General features: G+C 40.0%; 4 protein-coding genes across 5 annotated transcripts; 2 read left to right on the forward strand and 2 right to left on the reverse strand.

Moving 5' to 3' along the window:
- The first annotated feature begins 411 nt into the window (after nucleotides 1-411).
- Nucleotides 412-11,831, forward strand: LOC135492136 (uncharacterized). 2 transcript variants are annotated; one of them, XM_064778341.1, is made up of 4 exons: nucleotides 412-1,210; nucleotides 8,582-8,717; nucleotides 8,958-9,110; nucleotides 10,288-11,831. In XM_064778341.1, exons 1-4 carry the CDS (start codon nucleotides 1,129-1,131, stop codon nucleotides 10,571-10,573), a joined length of 657 nt encoding a protein of 218 aa, XP_064634411.1. In that variant the 5' UTR covers nucleotides 412-1,128; the 3' UTR covers nucleotides 10,574-11,831. The 2 variants fall into 2 exon arrangements, with proteins under 2 accessions (XP_064634411.1, XP_064634412.1); XM_064778342.1 differs by lacking the exon at nucleotides 412-1,210 and adding an exon at nucleotides 7,329-7,398.
- A 105-nt stretch (nucleotides 11,832-11,936) lies between these two features.
- On the reverse strand, nucleotides 11,937-15,563 carry LOC135492133 (galactose-3-O-sulfotransferase 2-like). Its single transcript, XM_064778338.1, has 2 exons — nucleotides 14,842-15,563; nucleotides 11,937-13,437 (listed from the first exon to the last, which is right to left on the reverse strand). Exons 1-2 carry the CDS (start codon nucleotides 15,000-15,002, stop codon nucleotides 12,156-12,158), a joined length of 1,443 nt encoding a protein of 480 aa, XP_064634408.1. The 5' UTR covers nucleotides 15,003-15,563; the 3' UTR covers nucleotides 11,937-12,155.
- Nucleotides 15,564-15,712: 149 nt separating this feature from the next.
- On the reverse strand, nucleotides 15,713-18,878 carry LOC135492135 (fibroleukin-like). The gene is made up of 3 exons (XM_064778340.1): nucleotides 18,585-18,878; nucleotides 17,967-18,069; nucleotides 15,713-16,994 (listed from the first exon to the last, which is right to left on the reverse strand). Exons 1-3 carry the CDS (start codon nucleotides 18,786-18,788, stop codon nucleotides 16,312-16,314), a joined length of 990 nt encoding a protein of 329 aa, XP_064634410.1. The 5' UTR covers nucleotides 18,789-18,878; the 3' UTR covers nucleotides 15,713-16,311.
- Nucleotides 18,879-19,721: 843 nt separating this feature from the next.
- On the forward strand, nucleotides 19,722-21,245 carry LOC135492542 (uncharacterized). Its single transcript, XM_064779083.1, has one exon. The coding sequence runs from the start codon at nucleotides 19,722-19,724 to the stop codon at nucleotides 21,243-21,245; it is 1,524 nt and encodes a 507-aa protein (XP_064635153.1).
- Nucleotides 21,246-23,621: the final 2,376 nt, after the last annotated feature.

The raw sequence follows: 23,621 nt of genomic DNA on the forward strand, positions 1-23,621 counted from the left end.
TCACGTCAGTCTCCATCCAAACCTAATGAACAAAAATTAAAATTGCCTTAAATGGATGATTCTTTGATTCTTTCTCAATACCTGCCGACCTCTGACAGGTGTCACAATCTCCTGGAAACCAGGATGACAGATCCATTGCTTGAGGCGGCTATTCTTATCAAAGAGTATACGGTATCTATAAATTAATATTAATGAACCTTGCTGATCGCACCAAAACGGTCCTGAGAATAAAGGATTCGCTCCAACACCAGGGTTTTTACATCGTGTTTCCCTATTAGGGTAAACAAACTTTTCGTTGCTATTGGAGAGTATTGTATAAGGACTCTTCATCCCTGGCGTTCAAGCTTAATTTGAGAAGTTTGAATGCGCTCTGCAACTTTGCTTTTTGGAGAGTGAGACTTTTGTTCCCAGCCCCAACGACGCTGAACTTCGAGATTCGTCAAAGCCCATGCAAATATCATTATCAGTGCACCAGTTGTCCTTGGGCGGTAATCACCCAGTCTCTCATCTGATAGTGTCGTGCAGATGCACAACGGCAATGCCAGGACGGATACAAGTAAGATAAGCTTGAAAGTAACGGGGCTTGGGAAAAGAGGATAGGTTTCTTAAGAGGAAATTTCCTTAAACTTAAGCATGAAATGCACTACGGTAACTGAAAACACAGAGTTAATACTTTCAAAGGATAATTTTCTGGAAAAAACCCAAACAAATGGAGCCTGAATTGACAAAGGATTACTTAGGATTTCTACTGATAGAGCAGCTTTTTACCCCCAAAAAGCAGAGATAAGAGGTTTTTGTCAACGTTTTCGTCAAGGGCAAATTGGTTTAACTTGGAAGTAAGGATACATATCACAGACCGCAAATAAGAAGAAAACCAAATTCGGAGAAAAAACCCAACAAGTATTGGAAGAGAAATCTTTAAAGAGTGTGACATTTGAGATAAGGAATAACGAACTAACTAAAGGATTATAAAAAGAGTTTGACAATATCTTTAGGCGGGATACAAAATAAGTTACTACTTGAAGATGAGAATAACTAAGAGCAAATAATGACATGGTTATAGACAAGTTAATCAAGCACTAAAGAACTCCGTGATTTTGTATCAATGATGGTGCTTGGTTGGGAAATATGATAGAATATCTCAATATGACGAAGAACAGAATATTGGAGCTGGTCTTACTTAATCTTCTTAATTTGTATTATACCTCAGGTAAGTTTTCTGAACTTTTCCTATATTCGATTCTATTCTTCGATTAAGAACACTTAATCCATTGGAAGTGTTACATTTTTGTGGAATATCTATCTCATTCTATATTTCGGGTTCGATTCCTCATCGACGTACTCTCTAAAAGCTACAACTAATGGAAAATTCTTAACGATTTATGGTGTAATGACATGTACTTAAATGTTCACACTTTATATCATACTGTCATGGCTTACTCATTTTCTTCTCCTTCTATTATCGTGTTTGGTGAGCTATCTCAGGTTATCTTTCAGCTCGATAATTCATAACCTTATGGTATTCAGCAAGTAGAAATAGTAATTAATTCAAGCAATTAAAAAGTAATTCCTACACACTGTAATCATGTCAACATGGGCCCAGTTCTTCAAAACAAATCATGTCACAAACTCACAAACTATAGACGTTAATTTTAAAAAATACCGCCAAGTTAAAGTTAGCGTCTACTTTGTGGTCAACTTGTTTTGAATAACAACTGGGCCCTGCAGTTACTAATTGTCTTTGAAAGCTTGCCCTTATGTTGCTTGGTTGGGATGATAGGATATCTGAATATGTCGAAGATTGGAAATAGGTGCTGGTGCTAAAATCTTCTTATTAACTTGCATAAAACCTCGGGTAAGTTTTACGAACATTTTCTGTATTTCAGATTGGTTCTTTCTTAGTGACCACTCTAAAATCGAAATTGTTTACAATGTAATTTGAGTTCTGACTCCATTTTATGTTTTAGGTTCGATTCATGTCTCGTCGACGTACTCCATAACATCATAGAAACTATATTATGTTAGAAAAAAATCGCAGGAATTATAGTTACTTCAGCTGGTTACGCTGAAAGGGTGGATGTCGTCCTGGGTGACGACAAATGGTACCCAGGTTCGAGATCGACTGGACAATAAGCACCCTGGGTGCCATTACACTAGACAAACAGCACCCAGCTTCTTTTTGCCTGGCTTACGGATCTTTAGGGACGAGGACGTTTCTTGCAATCTCGTTTTATCTCGCGCCGTGGTACTGTCACATATCGACTGATTGTCAAGAAAAATACGCAGCAAATCCGTTCATTTTGTCATCACACAATTTTTCATTCTCTGAATATATCCTTATAAATGTGCTTTCAAAGACCTATAGGCCTAAACGCGTTTTTTCTGTTTATCTGTTCTTTTTATTTCGCGCACTGCTAATGCCGCAAGTACACGGCGCGAGATAAAACGAGATTGCAAGAAACGTCCTCGTCCCTAAGATCCGTAAGCTAGGCAAAAAGAAGCTGGGTGCTGTTTGTCTAGTGTAATAGCACCCAGGGTGCTTATTGTCCAGTCGATCTCGAACCTGGGTACCATTTGTCGTCACCCAGGACGACATCCACCCTTTCAGCGTTACTTCAAGCAATTCAAACGATTATTCAGCTATGAATGTATTCCTAATACAAGATCTAAATAACAGAGATGGACTTACAGACATCTTATCATTTCGCCTTTGAGTACCACACCGGTTGGGTTTGTCTTCATCTCTGATTTAATGCAAAGTGCCAAAGTTCATGCCATGTGAGGCTTATCAAGATAACAGGCAGAAAATACGTGTTAAAGTACAGCAAAACCCACCCTGGATAGCATGAAATAAATCAAGAAGCATTGCAGTTGCCTAGCAACTGTCCGCCATTAGTGATGGGCTTCTTTCCTGCTGCAATCATTTCGTCGGTAATTAAAACCAACGTCAACAATGCTGATAAAGGAAATTCATTATAATCTTAACGACATGAAGTGGTTTATTAAAGGTCAACTGGAATTAGATCCCTTTGAAAGGAAGGAACAATTGTTTAAGTTTTTAAAAACCTTTTGATTGGTTATAGTTCCTGCATCGCATTCATTCAAATAGTTGGAGGGTAATTAGAAATCGATCATGATTGATATCACTCGATTAACGATTGAAAAAATTCTAATTGAAAAGCGATAGTTGTATATTTTCTCATTGAATGTTGTACTTGAATGAACATTGGTCAATATGTGAGGCTATACTCGTCACTCGGGCTCAGTTGTTCGAAACAAGTTTGGCCACTAACTTGGCGTTAACTTTAATTTTGCGTTATCTCCTTCAGTCAAGCCCATTAGACTTAACACCAAGACAGAGATAACGCCAGGTTAGCGACTAGCTTGTTTTGAACAACTATGACCTTTCGCTCAGTCTTTGCTGGATTTGGACAAACACATTACAACCAGCCTTCCTCTACATTATTCAATCGATCACAACTGCAGGAAGCAGCCAGGAAATAAGTTTTGTCCAATTTGTTAATCATATCATGATATTGATTAATATCATAGTCAACCTTGACAATAAAAGCTCTGCAGTACGAGTATAAAGTGTGTCTTAAAATGTATTGATCAAGACTGGATGCATTAGAATCATATCGAGATAACCATAAAGAAAAACTGTAAATATGTTAAGAAAGAAACAATCTTGGTGTGGTATCTATTACACAAAAAGAACAACTATCATATCTAAAAATTAAAACACTAAGAAAGAAACAGACTTGGTACCTATGAAAACCAATAGGCCTGTTACTGAGAATGAAATTACGAAGAAATACCAACAACTTCTCAAGCTCGTGGAGTGAAATGAGCCCTAAGTTGTCTTAGCCTCAAGAATATTTGATGTACCCGTAATTTTTTTTCAGTGTCATGTTGGGGCCCAAGGCACTTCCTTCTGTTTGCAAAGTAAAAACTTCTCCTTTGTTGGAAAAGTTTGGCCTTAGGCTTTATAAATTGATGATTTGTCATGCATAGCTTGACGTAGGTGGAAGAGATCCACGTGAAGAGACTGTAAATGTTTTCCCAGGCCTTAGTTCCTTCACAATAGGACACAGCTTTTAAATGATTATGAGCTGTTCCTGATGATTGTCTCACTGTTTGGAAGAGTATTGTTCTGCATGAAAATCTATAATCTATTTTGATAGAAGGAGACACGTCTACTCAAGGGATCGATAGAACCAGTTCTATGCACATAAATGGAAAATATTGCTGAAAATATTAGTCATTTTGAGAGATGTGACATAATACAGGGAGCCTATGACTATCCAATGAGTAAGAAAAATGCATATTCTGGTAAAATGGACTTTAAGTAACAATACTGATTTCGCTTTGAGTCTTTTCTTTAATTTGCACGTTTACATCGTTACAATACATGTAAATTGTTTTGATTGCCAAATTTTGGATGTTCTGAAAAACAAAAATGGAAAATTAACGTGACAATGGTTCTTTTATTTCTAATATGTTATATGTTACTACACGTATATGTTATATGCTGCTACAACGTTTCATTGAGTTATTTACCTTTCAATTCCTATACACAGTATTGACCCTAGAAGCAGTCATTGAGAGTTTCCAAAAATTCGAACGACGTATTAATTTGATGACTCTAGACTTACTTTTATAGTGACATACACTGTGCCAGTTATTGACAGTTAATGTGTCAGCTTAAGCAACTCAAGAAAGTTGGATTTACATGAAAGCATCAAATTTGACGAAATAAAATTAAGATTCGGTGGGCTTAACCTTTTTTTCATCTTCTCGTTTTTGAGGGAACATTACACCGATAACATTTTTGCAGAAATAAACTTCGATAACCGGGAGTTGAGAGAATGATGAAATACATAAACATAAATGTTTTTAGGGCTTAAATGCCAAGTTATTAAATTTCAAAGCGTATGGCTGCGATAAAAATGTTTCATAAAATGCTTTTAACAAAAGGAGACTTTAGACTGATGCAATATCTATCTATTACATCAGCAAAACCTTTCTGAAAATTTTATTCATTTTCACACCAGAGTTAGATCATGTCAGACTCTTGTTGAGACTTCTCTTGATTAATGATAAGGTGCACTAAAGTGATAACGAAATAAGCTCGGTGTGTTTACTTAAATCTTAAGGTATGATCGATCGATATTTGTTCCTGCGTCGTAGAATCTACGGTGGCCGATAATGCTATGTTAAAATCGAGCCGATACGAAATTGGTGGCATCGTTTTCATGTTGGATTATTGCTTATGTTATAGAAATTGTGAGGAGACGTCTGCCCTTTCCAACTAATTCTTTATATAGGGAGTATGGTGACATTCTAAGCTGATCAAACTGGGATATTTCCGCAAGAATGGCATACATTTATAAAATGTGAGAACACGTGCAATATTTTAAAAAATAGTTAACGAAATGTGACGCCATACAGATGATGTGGCAACGATAGATATTTGAGATACGAAGCAAATTGTCCATCGTGACGTTGATCTGGGATCAAGGACGAACATTACTTTGCAAAGTTTGTTAGTAATTATTTGAGCCAAAACGAAGGAGCAGTTAAATGGACCCTATGATAACTCAGATAAGTATCTTATAACGGAAAATAAAGAAAAGAAACTACTGCTATTTCTTCGTTGTCGAACCTAACTCATTCACTGGTGTGCCCAATAATCATGGATACGTTGACCTTCATGCAAAATACCCACAGGAAGAACTATAATTTGTTACCCCTTCTCTGTAGGGTTGGGGTCATGCCAAGCGAACAAGTCACCTTCCCAAAGCTCAGCGCAATTGCCAACTTGTCAGTGGATTTCCCCTCATGTGGTAATGAGCTTGGTATATCTACTAACCTCATCAGACGGAGACATATCTTTGAGGGTTAGTTAAATTATTTCATCTTCTTTCTTTTTTTCCACATACTTATTTATGCTGTAAATAGCCTTAATATATACGCTGTATAATTGAATCAAAATATCACAAAATATGCTCCATTTATCGTAAAATACATTTTGCAGAAAAGGGAAATAATGTAAAATATCATTTAATTAGTCTAACCTCAATATGTTATTAATGAGGTAGAATTGATAAAAATTGCTTTGATTGCTGGCAAAAAACCAATGAGGCAAATTCAGGATTTTATGCCTATAATGTCTCAGTGCAAAAAAAGTATCAATTTTGTGGTGTCTAAAACAAAAGAAAAATATGATTAACACATTTGAAAAAATCTAATTTCTGGGGGAACCTATGACCTTTTGGATTGCACCAGTCAATTGAAGAAATAATCGGCGCCCGGTGGGTACCTTCAGGCACACAAGCAACAAAATCGTATTCCAATATCCAGTTTCTAAATAAAAAAATAACCGAACTAAGTACTGATTGATTATTGATTATCAGTTCTGATGCTATGAGTGGATTGATAATCAACACACAAATAGGTTGAGGAAAAAACCTTGTTATTTTTAGGTATGTTGGTTAATCATCATATCATCATATATCATTACCGGCGTCGTAACTGTCCACCTATGTGGGATCTTTTACTTGCCCTGGCATAGACCACTCAGGTACAAGGGACCACGGCTTTTAGTCTCATCCGACAGACCCTCGAGTATTTCATACATTGTACGTGTTCTGAATTTTCGTTCCTTGAAAGCCACACTGGTTCACCCAGAAATATACTCCTGAGTTCTCCAGTTTTTACGCCCGTTTTTAGGGCGGGGACGATTTACAGTTGGAACCCCAAACCAGCTCCTTCGTTGAGGTTCGAATTACTGTGACTGTTGTTAGATGTTGCTTTTCAAAAGTTATAGATATAGAGTAGACCCATGAATAGAATTTCCAGAACCAAAAGCAATTTGCTAATACGAGTTTGATATACGTTTTGGTATCTACAGCCAGTTTATTTGAAAGACTCTGCTACTGCCAAGTAGCTACAACATGTGAAGCTACGATTTACAAAAACAATCAGAAACTAAAAGAAAAATTATTTTTGATGGTGTAGGCCTATCCATGGCCACTCACAATTTTCATTTCAATACAGTTCCTCAACGGTACCTGCATACACATCTTACTATCAAATGTTTTTGAGCAGGCCCGGTTGCTAATGATGCCTATCGTTGTCATTGGCAACAACGACAACATCCAAAGAGCTTAGGCAAAGTTTAAATTTAGATAGTTTAATTCCGATTCTTCTTTGTCGGAATGGCGTGTTAAAAAGGTCAATGCAGCAGTAGAGACAATTGTTGCATCACTATTTGGAATACATTGTTCATATATTGGATTATACCATTGTGTGCCCATCGAAGCCAAGTGAAATATTTTTTTCATTCTCGACGGATTCTGAAATCTCTGAAAATGTATATCGGGATGTTTTATCATGGTAAGCTGAGTTGGATGTTGTGTGTTGTGTTTTGAACCCACAGTCACACGTCCCATTTCTCATCCGAAATATTTTCCTTTAAGAAAAATCACGAACACGATACGTCATTAAAAGGACGAATTCCCTCTACAAATATCATTCGGTCATTTTCAAGTGTTGTGAATACACTACGCTTACGCTGCTTGGCATTGATATAAATTTATGGCCCATTTTCCTGAGATATTATGCATAAAACAGAATTGATGCCATTTTGTGCAAATTGGATTTCAGCCTTAGCCATGTACATGTACCACTGTCGCTGTATAAATAACCGTTTACTGGCACGGCTTACATTTCCATTGTAATAATGTGCATTTCCTCTCAAAATATCATATGCCCTTCGGTCAAGAGAAATAAATGTAACGTGAAATGATGCAGTACACCTCCACTATCTCTGCATATACATGCGATACTGTTTCATATTCACTGAGCAACAAACTGCTCTCAGTAAACCTTTTGATGCATGTCGTACTGCAGTCCCGTGTGAAGTCTGTATGCATCACTCTTTGTACGTAATTGATAGATGACCGGTCTTTATCGTTACAGCTGCAGCTGGGAGAAATCTTTCGGTGACAAGGCATTTAACATCTGCTGGTGTACCCCTTCATTTACATGCTAACTGATACTAATATATCATTTTTATCTTTACTGCCATGAAATATTACTGGGAGAAATCTTTCTGTGTCAAGGCGTTCAACATGTTACTTAATATATATCCTTTTTATCTCTACAGCTACGAAATGTTACCGGGAGAAATCCTTCGGTGGCAAGTCATTTAACATTTGCTGGTGTAACCGTTCAACATGTTAATCGCTATATCTTATGCATCTTTACAGCCATGAAATGTCACCGGGAGAAATCTTTCGGTGACACGCGTCCAACATCTACTGGTGTATCCCTTCATCGACATGTTAACTAATATATCATTTTTATAGCCATGAACTGTTACCGGAAGAAATATTTCGGTGACAAGGCATTCAACATCGACTGATGTATCCTTTCAACATGTTTACTAATATATCATTTTTATCTTTAGAGCCATGAAATTTTACCGGGAGAAATCCTTTTGTGCCAAGCTGTCCAACATCTACTGTGGTATCCCTTCATCAACGTGTTGACTAATATATCATTTTTATTTTCACAGCCATGAAATGTTACCGGGAGAAATCTTTCGGTGACAAGGCGTTCAACATCTACTGGTGCAAGAAGCCGCCCATGACGATATGCTGCACGGAGGGAGGTAAATTCACCTGCTGCGAGGACAAAAGTGCTCAGCACCTGTAGGTACCCTCGATTTTTTTGAAATAAAATATGACAAATTCATTTTGAAAGCAAAGTAGATTTATTTTATCACACCGTCATATCAGACCCAATTCCCCCTTGCAGCCGGTCAGCTGGACGATCATCAGTATGACCCGTAAGCTGTTGCATTATCTTTATAAACGAATGTGAACAGTTCCAGGGTCACCGTCCCCAAACAATGTGTTCGGCCCCTGACTGATACATCCTTCTCTCCTCAGGATGCAGCAACTGCAAATATGGGGGTCTGTCTTCGGCATCGTATTCCTGGTTGTGGCTGTGTACCTCTACTACAGAGTTGAGAACAACATATGTGATGGAAACAAAAACCTGAAGGAGTTATGTATGACGTGCTGTTACTGCAAATGTATAAGGTTGGTGTTTTCTTTTGAATAATGTTATAACTGTATTCATGGTAACAATCGTAATATGAAAACACACCAATGAAAGACACCAATAAAAGTCAAATTTTTCTCTCTCAACTGTATTAAACATGTCATAACCACATATCAGTTTCGATGAAATTTCCAATTTTGAAATGCCGTTGATAATTAATGCAGTCATGAGAACACTGGTATTTCCGGATATGGTGATTTTTTTTCCAGACGAAAGGGCTGCTGTTGTTGCAAAGGGTGCGTTAAAGATGAAACAATGATATCACCGAGCATACAATGTACAGACAATGATACGATGGATCCCATTGAGGAAGACGAATGCGACTTTTCCCCGGCTTGCATCGGACAGGGCGAAAATGGCGCTCAACATGCTCAATACGTTCCCGGTGCAGGGCATGATGGGATATTATGGATGCCAAGAGTGAGCTTTAGGATTGGCTCCTCTCCCAGCTAGCATTCCCTTGCTTTTACTCTGGTTTTTATCTCCGACTTCTGCATCCTTATTAGTTGGTGATAGACCCGATTCATCTGTTTAGCTCGCCTCTATCGCCTCGTTTTTAAAGATGGCTTTCACGGTCCAGCGTTTACACTCAGTTCCCTTCACCGCATCCTGTGTTCCTGATCATGTCACCTGCATATTTCATCCTGCTTGAATTCTGAACCTACTCGTTTTTGATTCTTTTGGCTATTTAGATAAAAAAATCTTTTTAGACATTCTTCATTTTGATAAGTAAACCTTATTCCATGCAGTCCTCATTGGTGTTAGCTTCCAAATGCTTCAACCGTCTTGTCAATTGCTTAGAAATACTTTGAAATACACCGCCTTCATTTTTAGCGTTCACATACATCTTCATTTTCATACGGGTAGTTTTTCCTACAGTTCTATTACAGTAGAATCCTCATTGTCGCGTGCATCTGGAGATGTAATCGTCTAAAAGAATTTGTTGGATTTTTTTCAAATTGAATTAGAGTAAACTATAAATTTACTTGTAATTTCAAAAATTACAATTTTCATTCTCAGCCATACCGGTTACTCTCACGGAGGCATGAATCATGAAGGCGTTTAACGTTGAAATAGTAAACAATAAATGATTCTTATATACTAATAGAACGTGCCAGTTATTAATCCATATGTATTGCGGTTTCGTCATTTCAGGAGGAAGAAAAAGAAGGACAAAATGATCGATGACTATGAAGACATCGATGGCAGTTGTGAGAAGAACGGATCATTGAGGAACTTCGACATCGACGTCATCAGCATGAATCGGATGGATGAGTCTGATGGCGCATGCGCAACCACCAGGCGGGTGTCTTTGAACCTCGAAAATATGAGCCACTGCGGCAGTATCATGTCTCGGCAGAGTATCTATGAGAAAAGGGATTCTATAGAGAGCGAAAATCAGGAAAATAACCAGAAAGAGACGGCGGAGACCCCGTGTTAGATCAGGTAGATTACGATGAAGTCACAATATCAAGTACGATTTTAGCCCCCTTTGCAATCTTGGTGGCCAGAACAAAAAGGACGAACATCTGACAGATACCTTTTCTAGCGGTATAAAAAGTTAAGGATCGGATCGATGGTAGGCCTAGGAGTCTGAATCTCAAAAATGTTGGGCCGTGTCCGAGCTAAATGTATACCTTACTTTGCGAATTAAACGCGCATGCTAACCATCATTATTGTATGTTGAAACAGTTCGCGCTGACTTTTGATGAAATCCTTCAGGATTCTATAGTTACAGTGTGATACAAGTAGGCCCTGTTAGAGAATGACGTATAGCCATAAATATAACTTTGTTCTCTGTGTTGGTGTCAGAAAAACAGTTACATGTATTACGAAACAGCCTTATACTGTTTTCATGTTTCCATGGTCACGTTATGCAAACTATGATATTGTAAATATATCCTTTTGTGATATCACCAACTTAAAGGAGAATCTGAAAATGTACATTATTGAGGTTTTTTTTGTTATTTAAAAAAAGATTGGTTTCTTTATTAAAGGGATATCATTTGCACGAGGCAAAGCGGGAGGTGAGCCATACATGTTGGGGGCACTGAACTGGAAGGTATCGCTTCTATTTTTATTTTCAGGGCGTTACTTTCGATGTTTGCATTCTATATTTCATCGTCGTTATGAAGAAATAAATATCCTACTAGTATTCTCCCTTTAATATATAAAACTCGCCTGAATTATTGTGTTGGTGATACCATTGAAATTTGTGCATGAATGATATGTTTATATACTGCACAACGAGCAAGTGAACTTTATATTGTGTCTTGATTGTTAAGCGCTAAGTAAACCAGGCCGGAAAATGTCTCGGCGGAAAATGTCTTGGATTTAAAGCAGGATTATATGTAGCAGCTAGGGGATGTCCAATAAGTGGTCTCTGGGAGACAACTGCGCGCAGGGGTAAGGGAACGGGGGCTGGTATGACTTGGTGATAAAACTATTCATCTAAGTGTTTATACAAGTAGTACCGATGTACTTATAGATATAGCAGAGACGCCAATCGGCCTCTATGTGTGACTTAAGACCGCTTTGCAAAATACATGTGTACGTTATTGTCCAGTACGTATCACTAATGGGCCAATTTGGGAAGGTCCCATGATATATACACGTAACGCGGTCAGGCAGAGTACATGCATGCTATATTTCAAGATACAAGATTTAAATCATACCAATATTACGGTATGGATTCCCGTCCATTTCTTTCCTTCATGTAATTAAACAGCAATAGAACATGTAATGTAGTGCGTTTAAAGTGTCGTTGATGTAGGTACTGAAGCGACGCCTATCATTGTTGTGTGAATACATGTTTATCTGTTTATGTACAATGTATATATCTGAATAAATTAAGTTAATCAAGATCGTATTTTGTTCTAAATTGTATCATATTATTAGATGGATGGCCCTTGCTCCGTGATTGAAATAGTTTGGCGGTTATACCTATAGTTTGTTTGTTACATCGCTTTAGTCGTTGACGGGCTTATCATCCATTTTTTCTGATTGGATTCTAGAGTTAGATGTCAAGAATAATGCACTGGTTTGCCTCTAAACCTAGGTTTCTGAGGCCAGCAAAGCTTAGATACATATGCAATCACCACAGCTAGAAGCAGTAAACAAGAGAAGACAATAGAAACGACCAGAACCCCAGAGTTCATGGAGGGCATGTGATGTTCTCGTTCTTCTATGGGAACGTCACGAAGAGCTTCGTAAATTCCAGTGTAAAGACTGACATTTAAATAGTCACAGGTGGCAGCACTGATGTTAAACTGTGCACCCCATCTGGTGGTTTTGAAATATAACATAGTGCCATCTGGCGGACGATTACAGAAAAAGGCTATTTCGTTCGTGACGTATTTTAAGTGGTTGACTTCCTCTTGGAAATCCTCAGTTTCTTGTTGAATTCGTCTCCATAATGTTTTATTGAAATAATCGTACAAAATATAGTCTGCTCGACTCCAGCTCCTGTGCATGGCCTCCAGATACAAGTACCGCACCAAATCGTCGGAAGTGACGTAATGTGGCTTCCGGTGGTTCACCATGAGGTTAAGAAACACAACATCCTCTGTAGTCCAGCAGAGATATCTTTTCATGAGAATGATAGACTCATAAAAATGCTCCGCAATCATGACCAGATGAAAATGTCGGTCAATGAATTTAAGAAAAGTTCTGATTCTGCGGCTGTCTTCTTCATCTTTGTTATCATATCCAAACTCCGTCATCATGAAGTTTTTGATGAATTTTTTCCCGTAAAGTGGAATGTCATATTTTTCTGGAGATTCTAGAAATGTCGACATTGGGTCGGAATCGGTGAGATTCGCTTGCTTTATTAAGTTAAATTCAGAGAAATCAAAAATTGACTGAAACTGTTCGAAAGGTTTTCGTATAATTGCAATACTAACTGTATCATCGGGCATAACCCGCCTTACTGTATCTCGATCATAAATGGTATGCAACGCAACAATGTTGATTTTCTGTCCTTCTAAAAACTCCTCGTACTGATACTTCCGGTTTTGCGTCTGACCTTTGACATAAGTTCCGATGACGTGATGAGGCTGGAACCTATCAGGCCATCCGAGCCAACCTGTGGAGTTTGAATAACCAATCGTACGAGTCTGGCCAAACGTCAGGTCCATCTTTTGGGCATACCTGACAAACATGCTTGCAACTGTGGTAGAGGCACATTTGTGAACCTTCAGAAAGTAGACATCTTGCGCTGGGAAGCACTGTTGACCCTTCAGCCTCGTTCCCAAGTTTGCTTGCCCATTTGCATATTCTGGTGCCTCCGGAAGGTACAGTGATGAACTGCAACGATACAAAAAAAAGGAACACTATTGAAAATTTTTTTTAAATGCAGCCATTCTTGTGAAAAGATTTTCATGCATTTTTGTGCACTACATTCGTTCAGTTAGTTGGACTCAAGCATGAAGGGTTAAACATCTTTGTAACCATAGTGATATTAATGTATTCCCAGTTCACAGAGGAACCACGAGCTTTCGGAATTGCTGCTCCGCATGGCCTCATTGGGAGCGTGAATAATTTATTTAATTAGAGATTACACTACAAATTTAACACAAAAATCAATACTGATGATTTCTGTGGTTTATATCATTATAACGCTGCGATATACAGTGTTTCAGAAAAAAAGGAAAGTGACATAAATTTTGGAAAATTAAGTATTTTATTGCTGTTACACGGCTTCATCAACAGATATTTTCTGTATTGTTACACGACATATCATTATTAATGTACTTTGTTGATACACATTTCCATAACTTCAAAAAATATTTTCAGTGTACATGTATGTACATGTATATTGTTACACGACATTTCCTAATTACCATTTCATTAACTATTTTCAGTATTTTTTACACGACATTTTCATCAAAAATATTTTCTGTATACATGTATACTGTTACGCGACATTTTCATTCTGCGAAGTATGGTAACAGACGTACACCACTATGAAATTATGCCACTTTGCAACAGATACAGAGCGGATACGGCCAAGCATGGTTGGGATCAATGCTCTAACACAAAGAGTGTTAAGTCACGAATGTCACTGGGGAATGCCGATAAGAAATGAGGCTGTGAAGTTCTTTTGTGTAGGCAGCTGTGACGTCGATTGCCTTCCGTACTGGAACGAGATGGAGCATTCCCAGTTGGCTATTCGTCATATTAACTGACTGTTTGGTATGGATTGCTGTGTATGGGAGCATGGTTTGCTGAGCATGACTGTTGGGACAGAAACTGTTGATATCCAACACTTGAGGCATGTCAGGTGCCTGTACATGTAGACATACACGGGCGATATCATGATTGTTCGTGTTCTGTGCTCTTTTTTATGACAATGGAATGATATGTTTTTTTATCACGACGAAGAAACACACCTCATAATTTATTGCCGCAATTTTCACTCTGCCCACAGGCATTACATTTGTTCGATCTCCTCATAACGAAGTCGAACAATGAAATAGGCGTTCACGTGGCCGTTTCGGGCGATGTGCGAAAACTCCTTTATATCTGAACCCTCGTGATAGCTGGTTGCCGTCGAGCTACCGAAAAGAACTGTTGTCGGTGGGAAGCTATCGCAAGAAGTTAGGCCTGCATCGCCAGTATCAAGGAAACAGCGATGATAACCCTAGAAATATCTGCCCACCCGTGGTTCCAACAATGAAAACAACCGACAAAATAACAAAGCATTCTTACCTGTTCCACTCGTGTACATCATTCGACCTTGACCTCAGCACACCAAGGACCATCAGCAGGGCAAGAGTTGTAAGCATCAGGAGAAGAAGCTTTGCGAAGAATCGGAACTGCGGTCTCTTCATCACTACCGGTCCACTAGCTGCACCATGTGCCTCAACCATTGAAGAATTTCTATTCAATTCTGACTATAGCGTATTCCAATCATGAGTGAGCGATCCACTATGCATCCAGTAGCCTGCAGCTTGCGCGGGACAAGGGAAGTGCTATCCTAGAAGAGTTTGCCGATAGCTGTACCTGCATCGAGTAACGTTCTGGGTAAAATGGCAGTTTTGTTAAACACCACGTTTCCTCCGTGATTTGTAAAAATGCATTATACCTATTACCTGATCAGCTACTGGACGTACATTGTATATACTCTATCCCAGACCTATGAGGTCAGTTTTGCATCCATAAACTCTTACCTTTTTCTACAATCTCGTGGCAAGCATAGTAACAAGTCTATCTTTCAATATTCATGACTCCATATAGGTTAACTTCCTATAATGAATTCCACATAATCAGGGAAAAAACATTAAAATAATTCATAAATGCCGGCGAAACTGACCTCATAAGTCCGCGAATAGAGTATAATCTCGATACTCGCTGGGAAATAGTATGATGATAATAGTATATTCTACATATATGACATACTGCCTGTAAATGTTTAGAAAATTACCACTAATTGTCGTACCACTGACACGACCAAACAGGTCTATCCAACCTAGTAACTTTTAGTACCACAATGTACACACGTAACACCCCACTATGCACTGGCGTTCCTCGTTGCATATTACTTTCATTGCTAGTCCCGGTTGCTGATAAGTTAGCCAAAAAAGCGGATATGGGCTCCAATGAGGATACTCCACCATTTAGCTGGAAGTCAACCATGCACCTGCATAGAAGCACTAACGACGGAGATATATGTACTCTTAAAAACCTCCAATTCCGGTCACGTCTCTTGGAGGAATAACGTCATCACGGCCAAATTGCAAGAAAGGTTTCGGTGGATAAACGTCAATGTACCACGAGCACTGGAGGAAAGAATCGATTTAATGCTGCCACCATACGGCGTAAGCCAATTCGGTTCGATTCCATCCACGTTCCTTAACCCATTTATAGCTGTCCTGGTGGTACCCTGGCGTGGTACCGGAATCAAATTAGAAAAGTCCCAACATATGGTGATGAAATAAATGCAAATAAAAGACAGGAATTTTGGCTATATAAGGGAATTACTACATTACATCTTAACGCGTTTCCAGCTCTTTACAGCTTATATATCTATCGATATATTTTTGCTGTGAGCTCGGCTCTCATTCATTCTATGAATATATGTATAGGAGATTTTTTTAAAGTTTTTTTTAATCAATTTGAAATGCAGAGTACATTCCTTCTAGTTAGCCTTACTTATTTTCACTTAATACAAGCAACAAGTCAGTAACTCCCCGGGTAAGTGTACGATGAGTCCACCTCAAGCATCATCCATGACTCCCTGAGTCCACTCGTCCTGGCCTTGGTCCCCCAAGACAGCTGCGGCCAAACTTCCGCACTCCACTCGCTCTCAAGCAGTCGCGGTCCGTTCACATTCGCTTCTGCGCAAAACACCCCGAACCACCACCCACCACCGTAGTCCTGCGCACAATTGACACTGGCGTTGCCATCGTTGTCTCTATCGTACGTCGAAAAGTACGTACCATTTGGCAACCTCGCGAGATTTGATTTCGATTTCGATGTCACGGTAACTTGGAAGTTCTTGGTTTCGTTTTCTATATAGAAATTCGTAAAGGTCCCACCAATTGTCAAAGTGTAGGGAGTGTCAGTGAACCTTGCAAACTTTAAGAGCAACCTATACGGGCGATCTCCAGCGACGATCTCGTGAATGTATCGGTTGCCTAGCCAGAAGCTTCCGGACATCGAGAAGCCTTCTGTGTAGTTAAACCAATTTCGAGTCATGTTGAAGTCTTTTTTATATTTTTGTCTTTGAATGAGAGTCTGGCCATTTCCAGTGAACCAGCATGAAACCTCGAATGGTTCCTTAGACTTCTCAGGCCAGATGTGTCTGCGGCCAATGCCTTTTTTATTCGAGTCTAATTTAGCATGGTAGTAATCTCCACAATCTGAAAAGAAAGGAATTATCATCAGATAAATTTTCGCTACATTGCGTATCAGAATGTCTTCGCAATCATTTGTCGTAAGACTGGCGTTCGCGCTGGCGTTTCGGGGGCTTTGCGAAAACTCCCTCGCCGTACATGAAAACACATCACTCTAAACGATGAAAATAATGAGGCGTATACAGGTTTAATTTATTGTCATTTATTGTTTTATGTCAAACGCATTTAATTTACTACTATATAAATCAGGTTTTATTGCATTTCATATGCACAGCTTTACAGCTTGATCGCACTGTTTTCGACATACACCACAGACTGTCGATCATTTGCGTATACATGCACGCACGCAGGCATGCATGTGCACATGGGAAAGGGTCGCCAAGAAAATGGATAGCCCCTTAGTGTTCCTGTTGGCCGCTAGATATATCAGTTAAACTGAGAGGGTTCCTGTGAGTGTCATAATTCCTTGGTCAGACAAGTTTCTCCGTCTTTTCGACAACAATACAATATCCTGAGGAAATACTTGGTTTGTTTCTGTAGGCAACGGCTTCATTAACAAGGAATTTCTGACCTAGTTGACTAATCATCTGTAATCATACAACTTCGGTCATCATGGTTACGCCTAACCGAAAAATTCCAATTGAGCGTGAATATCTCCTTGGTAATAACTCTGATTAGATTACTGGCAAAGTTTAGATGAGTTTGTATAACTGGCGGCATACGATTTTACAGCTTATGATAGGCAACATGTAGCGTGTAATAGGTGTGACGTAAAATTATCAAAATCTGGGCGTGGGTCATTTTTCTTTTTTGTTTGCCCTTGGTCACCAAATGTGCCCTATCACTACTGATTCTGACGAATTCGCATGTATTCTAATACTTCGAGTCATAACAGACATCCGCCATCACAATGCGAAGAAGGGTACTTATGTGATAATGTAGGACGAAACCGGTGAAGTTCCTCTTCTCTCTACTTACCATAAACTCTGACTTCACAGCGTCGCCCAGTAAAACCTAATGGGCAAACCTTACATAGTTCTAGCAAAGGATCATAAGCGGTGTTATGGGAACAGAACGGCTCCTGGAACAAGCAAAACGCGAACTAGAGTATACATTGTACAGTTTCAAAGAATGGTTTGCCACCGTTGTCACATCTCACAGTACATCAAAACTATTTACTCTTGTTTATACGAGGAATATATTCCAGGGAACATACCTAATGCTGAATCAAACCCAACTTAGTCTCCTGATATACATGTAAGTCACTCGGAAGACGACCAATTTGACAACCTAGCTTAAAGATGCTACAACATTAGTACGCGCATTTCCGAAAGTATTGCGAAAATCCTAACTGAAGTTATAGGGCTAGGAACACATCGAAAACATATTAACTGTACATAACTAAGATTACATCCAACTGTCTGTACTTGTTAAATAAAGACTGAGCACGTTTCAACACATTATTGAGTCAACTCATTTTGACAACCGGCGCCCACTTCTGATGTCTCCAAATTTCAGGCATGATTGTTCTCATAGACATCATAACAGTAACCTTGTACGTAATATTGTAAAATATAATATTGTAACTTTACACACCTTAAGGTAAAAGCTGAAGCCATTCCTCTCTACAAGGTCAGTACAGCCGGCATCCTTTGGCGTCTTCCCCAACTCACAGTTATCTGCTGTAGCGTTCTCCTTGAAATTCATCCAGCCACATTCATCAACCATACCACTACATTTTCGCGCACAATCAAAGTAGGAAAGCTCCCGTGACACGTGTAGGACGTTCGGCGTTGGCATTGCCTTGTCTTTCTCACAACCGGACAGTGTATATAGCCTGGCAACGTACCCATCGAAGGCTAGCTTTTCGCAATGCCAAATTGGCGGCGATTGCGCCAAAAGGAAAAGAAGGAGAGAAGAACAGAAGCGACGCATAGTTTTAACTCTCTGTGACATGCCTGTCTAAATGAAACAACATGCGTAAGTCAGGTTCTCATTTAATTTGCAACTCTTTGCTTGCGAGGTTGTTTCTATGGTAATTGAAATCGATGTTACCAATCTCCCATTTTGAGCCGGTGAGTACCTATAAAGCGTATGAAGCGTTAATTAACACCAATTTGCAAAATTATGCACCGGGTCGGTGGATGACAGACCGACACAAAGTATACTTGTAACACCCAGGTTAAAAAGGTTCCCGTCGCGTTATCGATTCTGTATTCAGTTGAACGGTTCGCAACGATTCTGAAGTATTTCAGACCAAACAGTGTTTTTTCTTTGCAGAAGGGAAGGAAATACACGAATCGGCAACGTCCTCACTGCTGGACCGGTCGTTGCTGTTAGCAATGCCAGCGGTGGGCCGGCTTGTCTACTGAATATTGAAAGCAAGCTGCAGGATGGACCGAAAGGTTACTTATATAGCGTCTGACTCCTAACAAGTATTCAACACGCCTGGGCTAAGGTTGGGTATATGATTAAAAAATGATGCAAAACATAGTGCCTTTAAATAGTAGGCCCATGTGCTGATCTATTAGGAACAGTTGATGTGGAACAAAATGCCCTACGCTATGAAGACAACAGTTTTGTAAAATTACTACCGGGGTCAAGGATTTTTGATAGCGTTATAAAAGCCTATGCGCGTTATGCATACTCACAGTTGTCTGGGTCTTGCAGTATGTATTGACTATAGTGTTTGTCATGTATTTGTGACTTGTAAAAATGTCACTCTTTTTTAGAATGAATCTGAGCGCGGTTCGAGGGAGCAAGACTATCGTTTTCATTGCCTTCGTGCTGGCTGTTTACACGGACTATTCACTACGATACTTAAAGTTATCCTTAACCCCTGCGCTCATCAGACATCTGGAGTTCTATTCGTGCAATTGTTTGAACCAAACCAGTGTAGATGTAAAAAATGTGGACGGAACTGAGACATCGCTTTGGAATCAAGAAAATCAAGGATTTTGCCTAATAGGCGCCAATAATTCCTCCAATTGCTGGTCGAAATCCGCCATCGTACTGCACACGACGCCCAGCGTTGATGCTGTAATTGGTGTGTCTGAGCTCGCCGAGTTCGTTGCAAGTCCATTCGTTGGTCTGTATTGTTCGAAACACGGCCACCGCTTCCCTTTCATTGCCGGCGCCATCTTAGAACTCCTCAGCAGTATCGGATTCCTCCTGTCTACAAATGTCATCATTTTAGCCTTCGCGAGTGCGTTCCAGGGCCTTTCTGCGACGATTATTTTCATAAGTGGATTAGTCATGATCACGGATGTTTTTAGTGCTGAGGAAAGATCGAAGGTTATTTCAAGGGCGTACGGGATAACGTGCCCGGTTGCTGCAGTTATTGCCTTCATGCTTGGAAGCATAGGGTTCCAGCTATACGGCCCTGTGTTGCCAATGGGTTTCATTGCAGTGTTAGCTTTCGTAGACCTTATAATCAGGCTGGTCATTAAACCTGGATCTGACAGTGAAAGCGTCTATGAAGGACCTGAAACAGACAAGTTGATGACGGGGGAAACAGGGTCCAACGGAATATCTGACAATTCTGATAAGCATACAAACTTAAATGTTCAAGAACCAAGTCCAGTAGGAGAGGCGCAGAAAGTGTCCATCAAGATCATAGAACCGATAAAGGAAGGCCACGAAAGCGCCCAGCAAGGCCCGGCAACATATAAGCAACTGCTTTCAGACTTTGTCGTAATTGAAGTGATGTTGCTGATTACTATTACCAGTATAATAATCTCCATGGTAGTTGCAACAGCCTCTAACAGATCTATCAATATTCTCGACGCAGAGCAATGGCAACTAGGTGTGGTTCTTGGCATCGGCCCTCTGGTGCAGCTCACTGTAGCTACAACATTGTTGAGGTTGTTAACTCGAAATGTCTTTTGGCTGTTTATGCTCGGTAACATAGTGTTCGTCATGATTGGTCTGATGGTTTACCCATTGACTACAAATGTTTGGTGGACTATAATACCCGAGGTCTCCATCCGAGGCGCGGCGCTGGCCTTCAGCTATATCTACACGCCGAACCTGCACCCCTTGCTCTTAGACCATCGCCACAAGTATGCCGCAGCGAAGGTCTTCTCACTTCTGCGGACGTCAGTCGTACTAGGGAATGGGATTGGACCATTTGTTGGGAACCTATTAGCACATACTTCATTCATGACTCTGTATTATAGTGCTGGGGGTTTCCTATTGCCCCTTGTGTTCGTGACTCTACATATACGTTCGGTCAACAAGATTTCTGCATCATATTGAGACTGGCAACGGGAGTGACTAGATTTTGGTATTAAACACTCTCGTTCGACTATCTTTTTGTTCTTTTTTATTGGTCCTCTAAAAACCACCCATGTCAAACTTTACCCAGTGCAATATATGTGATGTGGGTTCTTTTTAACCCTTGCATGTGCGTTCTCGGTTCTGTTATATAGAAACATTAAAGCCCGGTCTACACTAGCCAACATGAACCAACAAATGTTGGCCAACATTGGCCAACATCGTGTTGGGCCTTGTTGCAGAGGCATGTTTGCTATTGTTTGCCAGTGTGGACGGGTCCAAAAACAAGTGAAAACATCAGCCAACTTGTTGGCCAATGTTGGCCTATGTTAGGCCATGCTACTTCTGAACAACATGTTGGTTGGTGTTGGGCAATCAGCAGCCAATCAGGGAACAGATTTGGATCATGTGATGGAGCTACTGGGACAAAATGGCAGCCTCAATGAAAGATAGAGAATGGCAATTTCAAGAAATTGAACACTTAATTTCAGAATACGAAAAGCTTCATCCATCCGCAGGAAATTCTTGAGGCTAAGTCTGAGGCTATTAACTCTTGAAGGAGGCAGTGATAGGCCCCATCATGCTTTTTCCACAAGTATGGCTTTTGTCAGTTGCGGCGGCGACGGGGGTTAATCACAACTGAAAGAATTGCTGCTGCCAAGCACCTAGGCATGCTTTCTTCCTGTGGTTCTCCATTGTTTTAAAGAAAAAATGAAGAGAAATGACTGATTTTCCCTCCAAATGCCCTCAAATTCATGCCAAACACGGTCAAACTTAGTCAAACTTGTTTGGCAATGTTTGCCTGTGTTTGATAGTGTGGACGGGTCCCCAAACATTCGCCAACATGATGTTGGCTCATGTTGGCCAACAATTGTTGGCGAATGTTTGCTAGTGTAGACCAGGCTTTAGAGACTATCTATCTGTTACTGAAAAATATCAATTTAAAACCTCAAATATGCAGAACCTTGCCGTTTTGAATCTCGCTACCTATACGCACACGACGAGCAAAACGACAAGAAACAGTGTTTTCGTCAATTTGTAAGTTGTCTGCGCGCCGTAGGCGATGTTTTGGAACGTGGACGTTTTGTATTATTTTGAGTGACTGAAATGTCTGTTGGCACGCGACAAATCGTTAGTGTAGGCATTGGCGTTAGAAGATTGATCGACCCGTATTATACGTTCCATTATAATGTGGCTAGTATAAACCATCTCAACCGAAGTAGGGCAATAGCTTTTCTATATCACTGTAAAGACTTCCAAATGGCAGGCCTTTGATATGCGTCAATATCTTGATATGTGTATTGGCCATAAAGACATTGTGTCGTATCACAGACCATGTGGCAAACCGTTCTAAAACGCAAAAGCTTGATTCAAATCACTTTTCCATAAACTCATGTGTCAATGCAATCTTCGCTATCCTTGGCAGTGTTTCAGACAGGCATCAGGAGTTTCAAGTAATCCAAAGGATTTTGTCTGCAGGTTGGTCAGAAGGCAGATAATGCAACTTTCACGAAGAGCTACGACAACGGACATGGCGAAATCTGGTTCCGATTTGATCCACGTCAACGTTGGTGGCGTCGAATACACAACAACACTCGCGACCTTGACACGTGATCCGGACTCAATTTTAGCCGAAATGGCGGATAGTGACCCTCCTACGTCCGATGAAAGCTTTTTCATCGACAGAGATGGTAGCCTTTTCCGATACGTGCTAAACTTTCTTCGCAGCTCGCAGTTGAACCTCCCCGAAGATTTTAAGGAGATGGCGCAACTGAAAGCAGAGGCACTATTTTACAAAATCACAACTTTGGCGGAAGAACTGGATGAACGCGAGAATATTCTCCTTGGTCATCCGAAGACTGGTGCTCTGATTGAAATTCATGAGTTTGGAGGGAGAAAACTCGCAGGCTTTGCAGGAAATAGTGCAGGGGATGCCCCGAAGCCTTGTTTCAGTGCAGGCGAAATATTTGACATAGAGGGCGGTGCTTTCTTTTTGCCACCGCTGAATAAGTTTACGCCCAGGGAGGGCAAGTATATTCGGTGGGGTGCAGACATCCAGAGCCAGTTTGGTTCAAAGGGGGCATTATGTGTGATGTTGAAATCGTGCGGATGGGAAAAGGTTCACTCAATGACTTGTCCAGAAATTTCCGCTGGTACAACTGTCGGGATCCGTATCGTGGAAAAGTGGCATATGCGGATTGAAAACACTAAATAAAATAGCTTGGTACATTTATTTCCGATTTTCATTTCAAGATGAAAATCGACTAGCCTCGTTCGCAGTGCAGCGGTCTTGGTAACACAACCAAGACCCTACTGGGCGGTGATAATTCAAGGATTAGGAGAAATTTTCCATTTGAA

This window comes from Lineus longissimus, chromosome 8 (assembly GCF_910592395.1).
Source record: "Lineus longissimus chromosome 8, tnLinLong1.2, whole genome shotgun sequence".
Lineage (NCBI taxonomy): Eukaryota > Metazoa > Nemertea > Pilidiophora > Heteronemertea > Lineidae > Lineus > Lineus longissimus.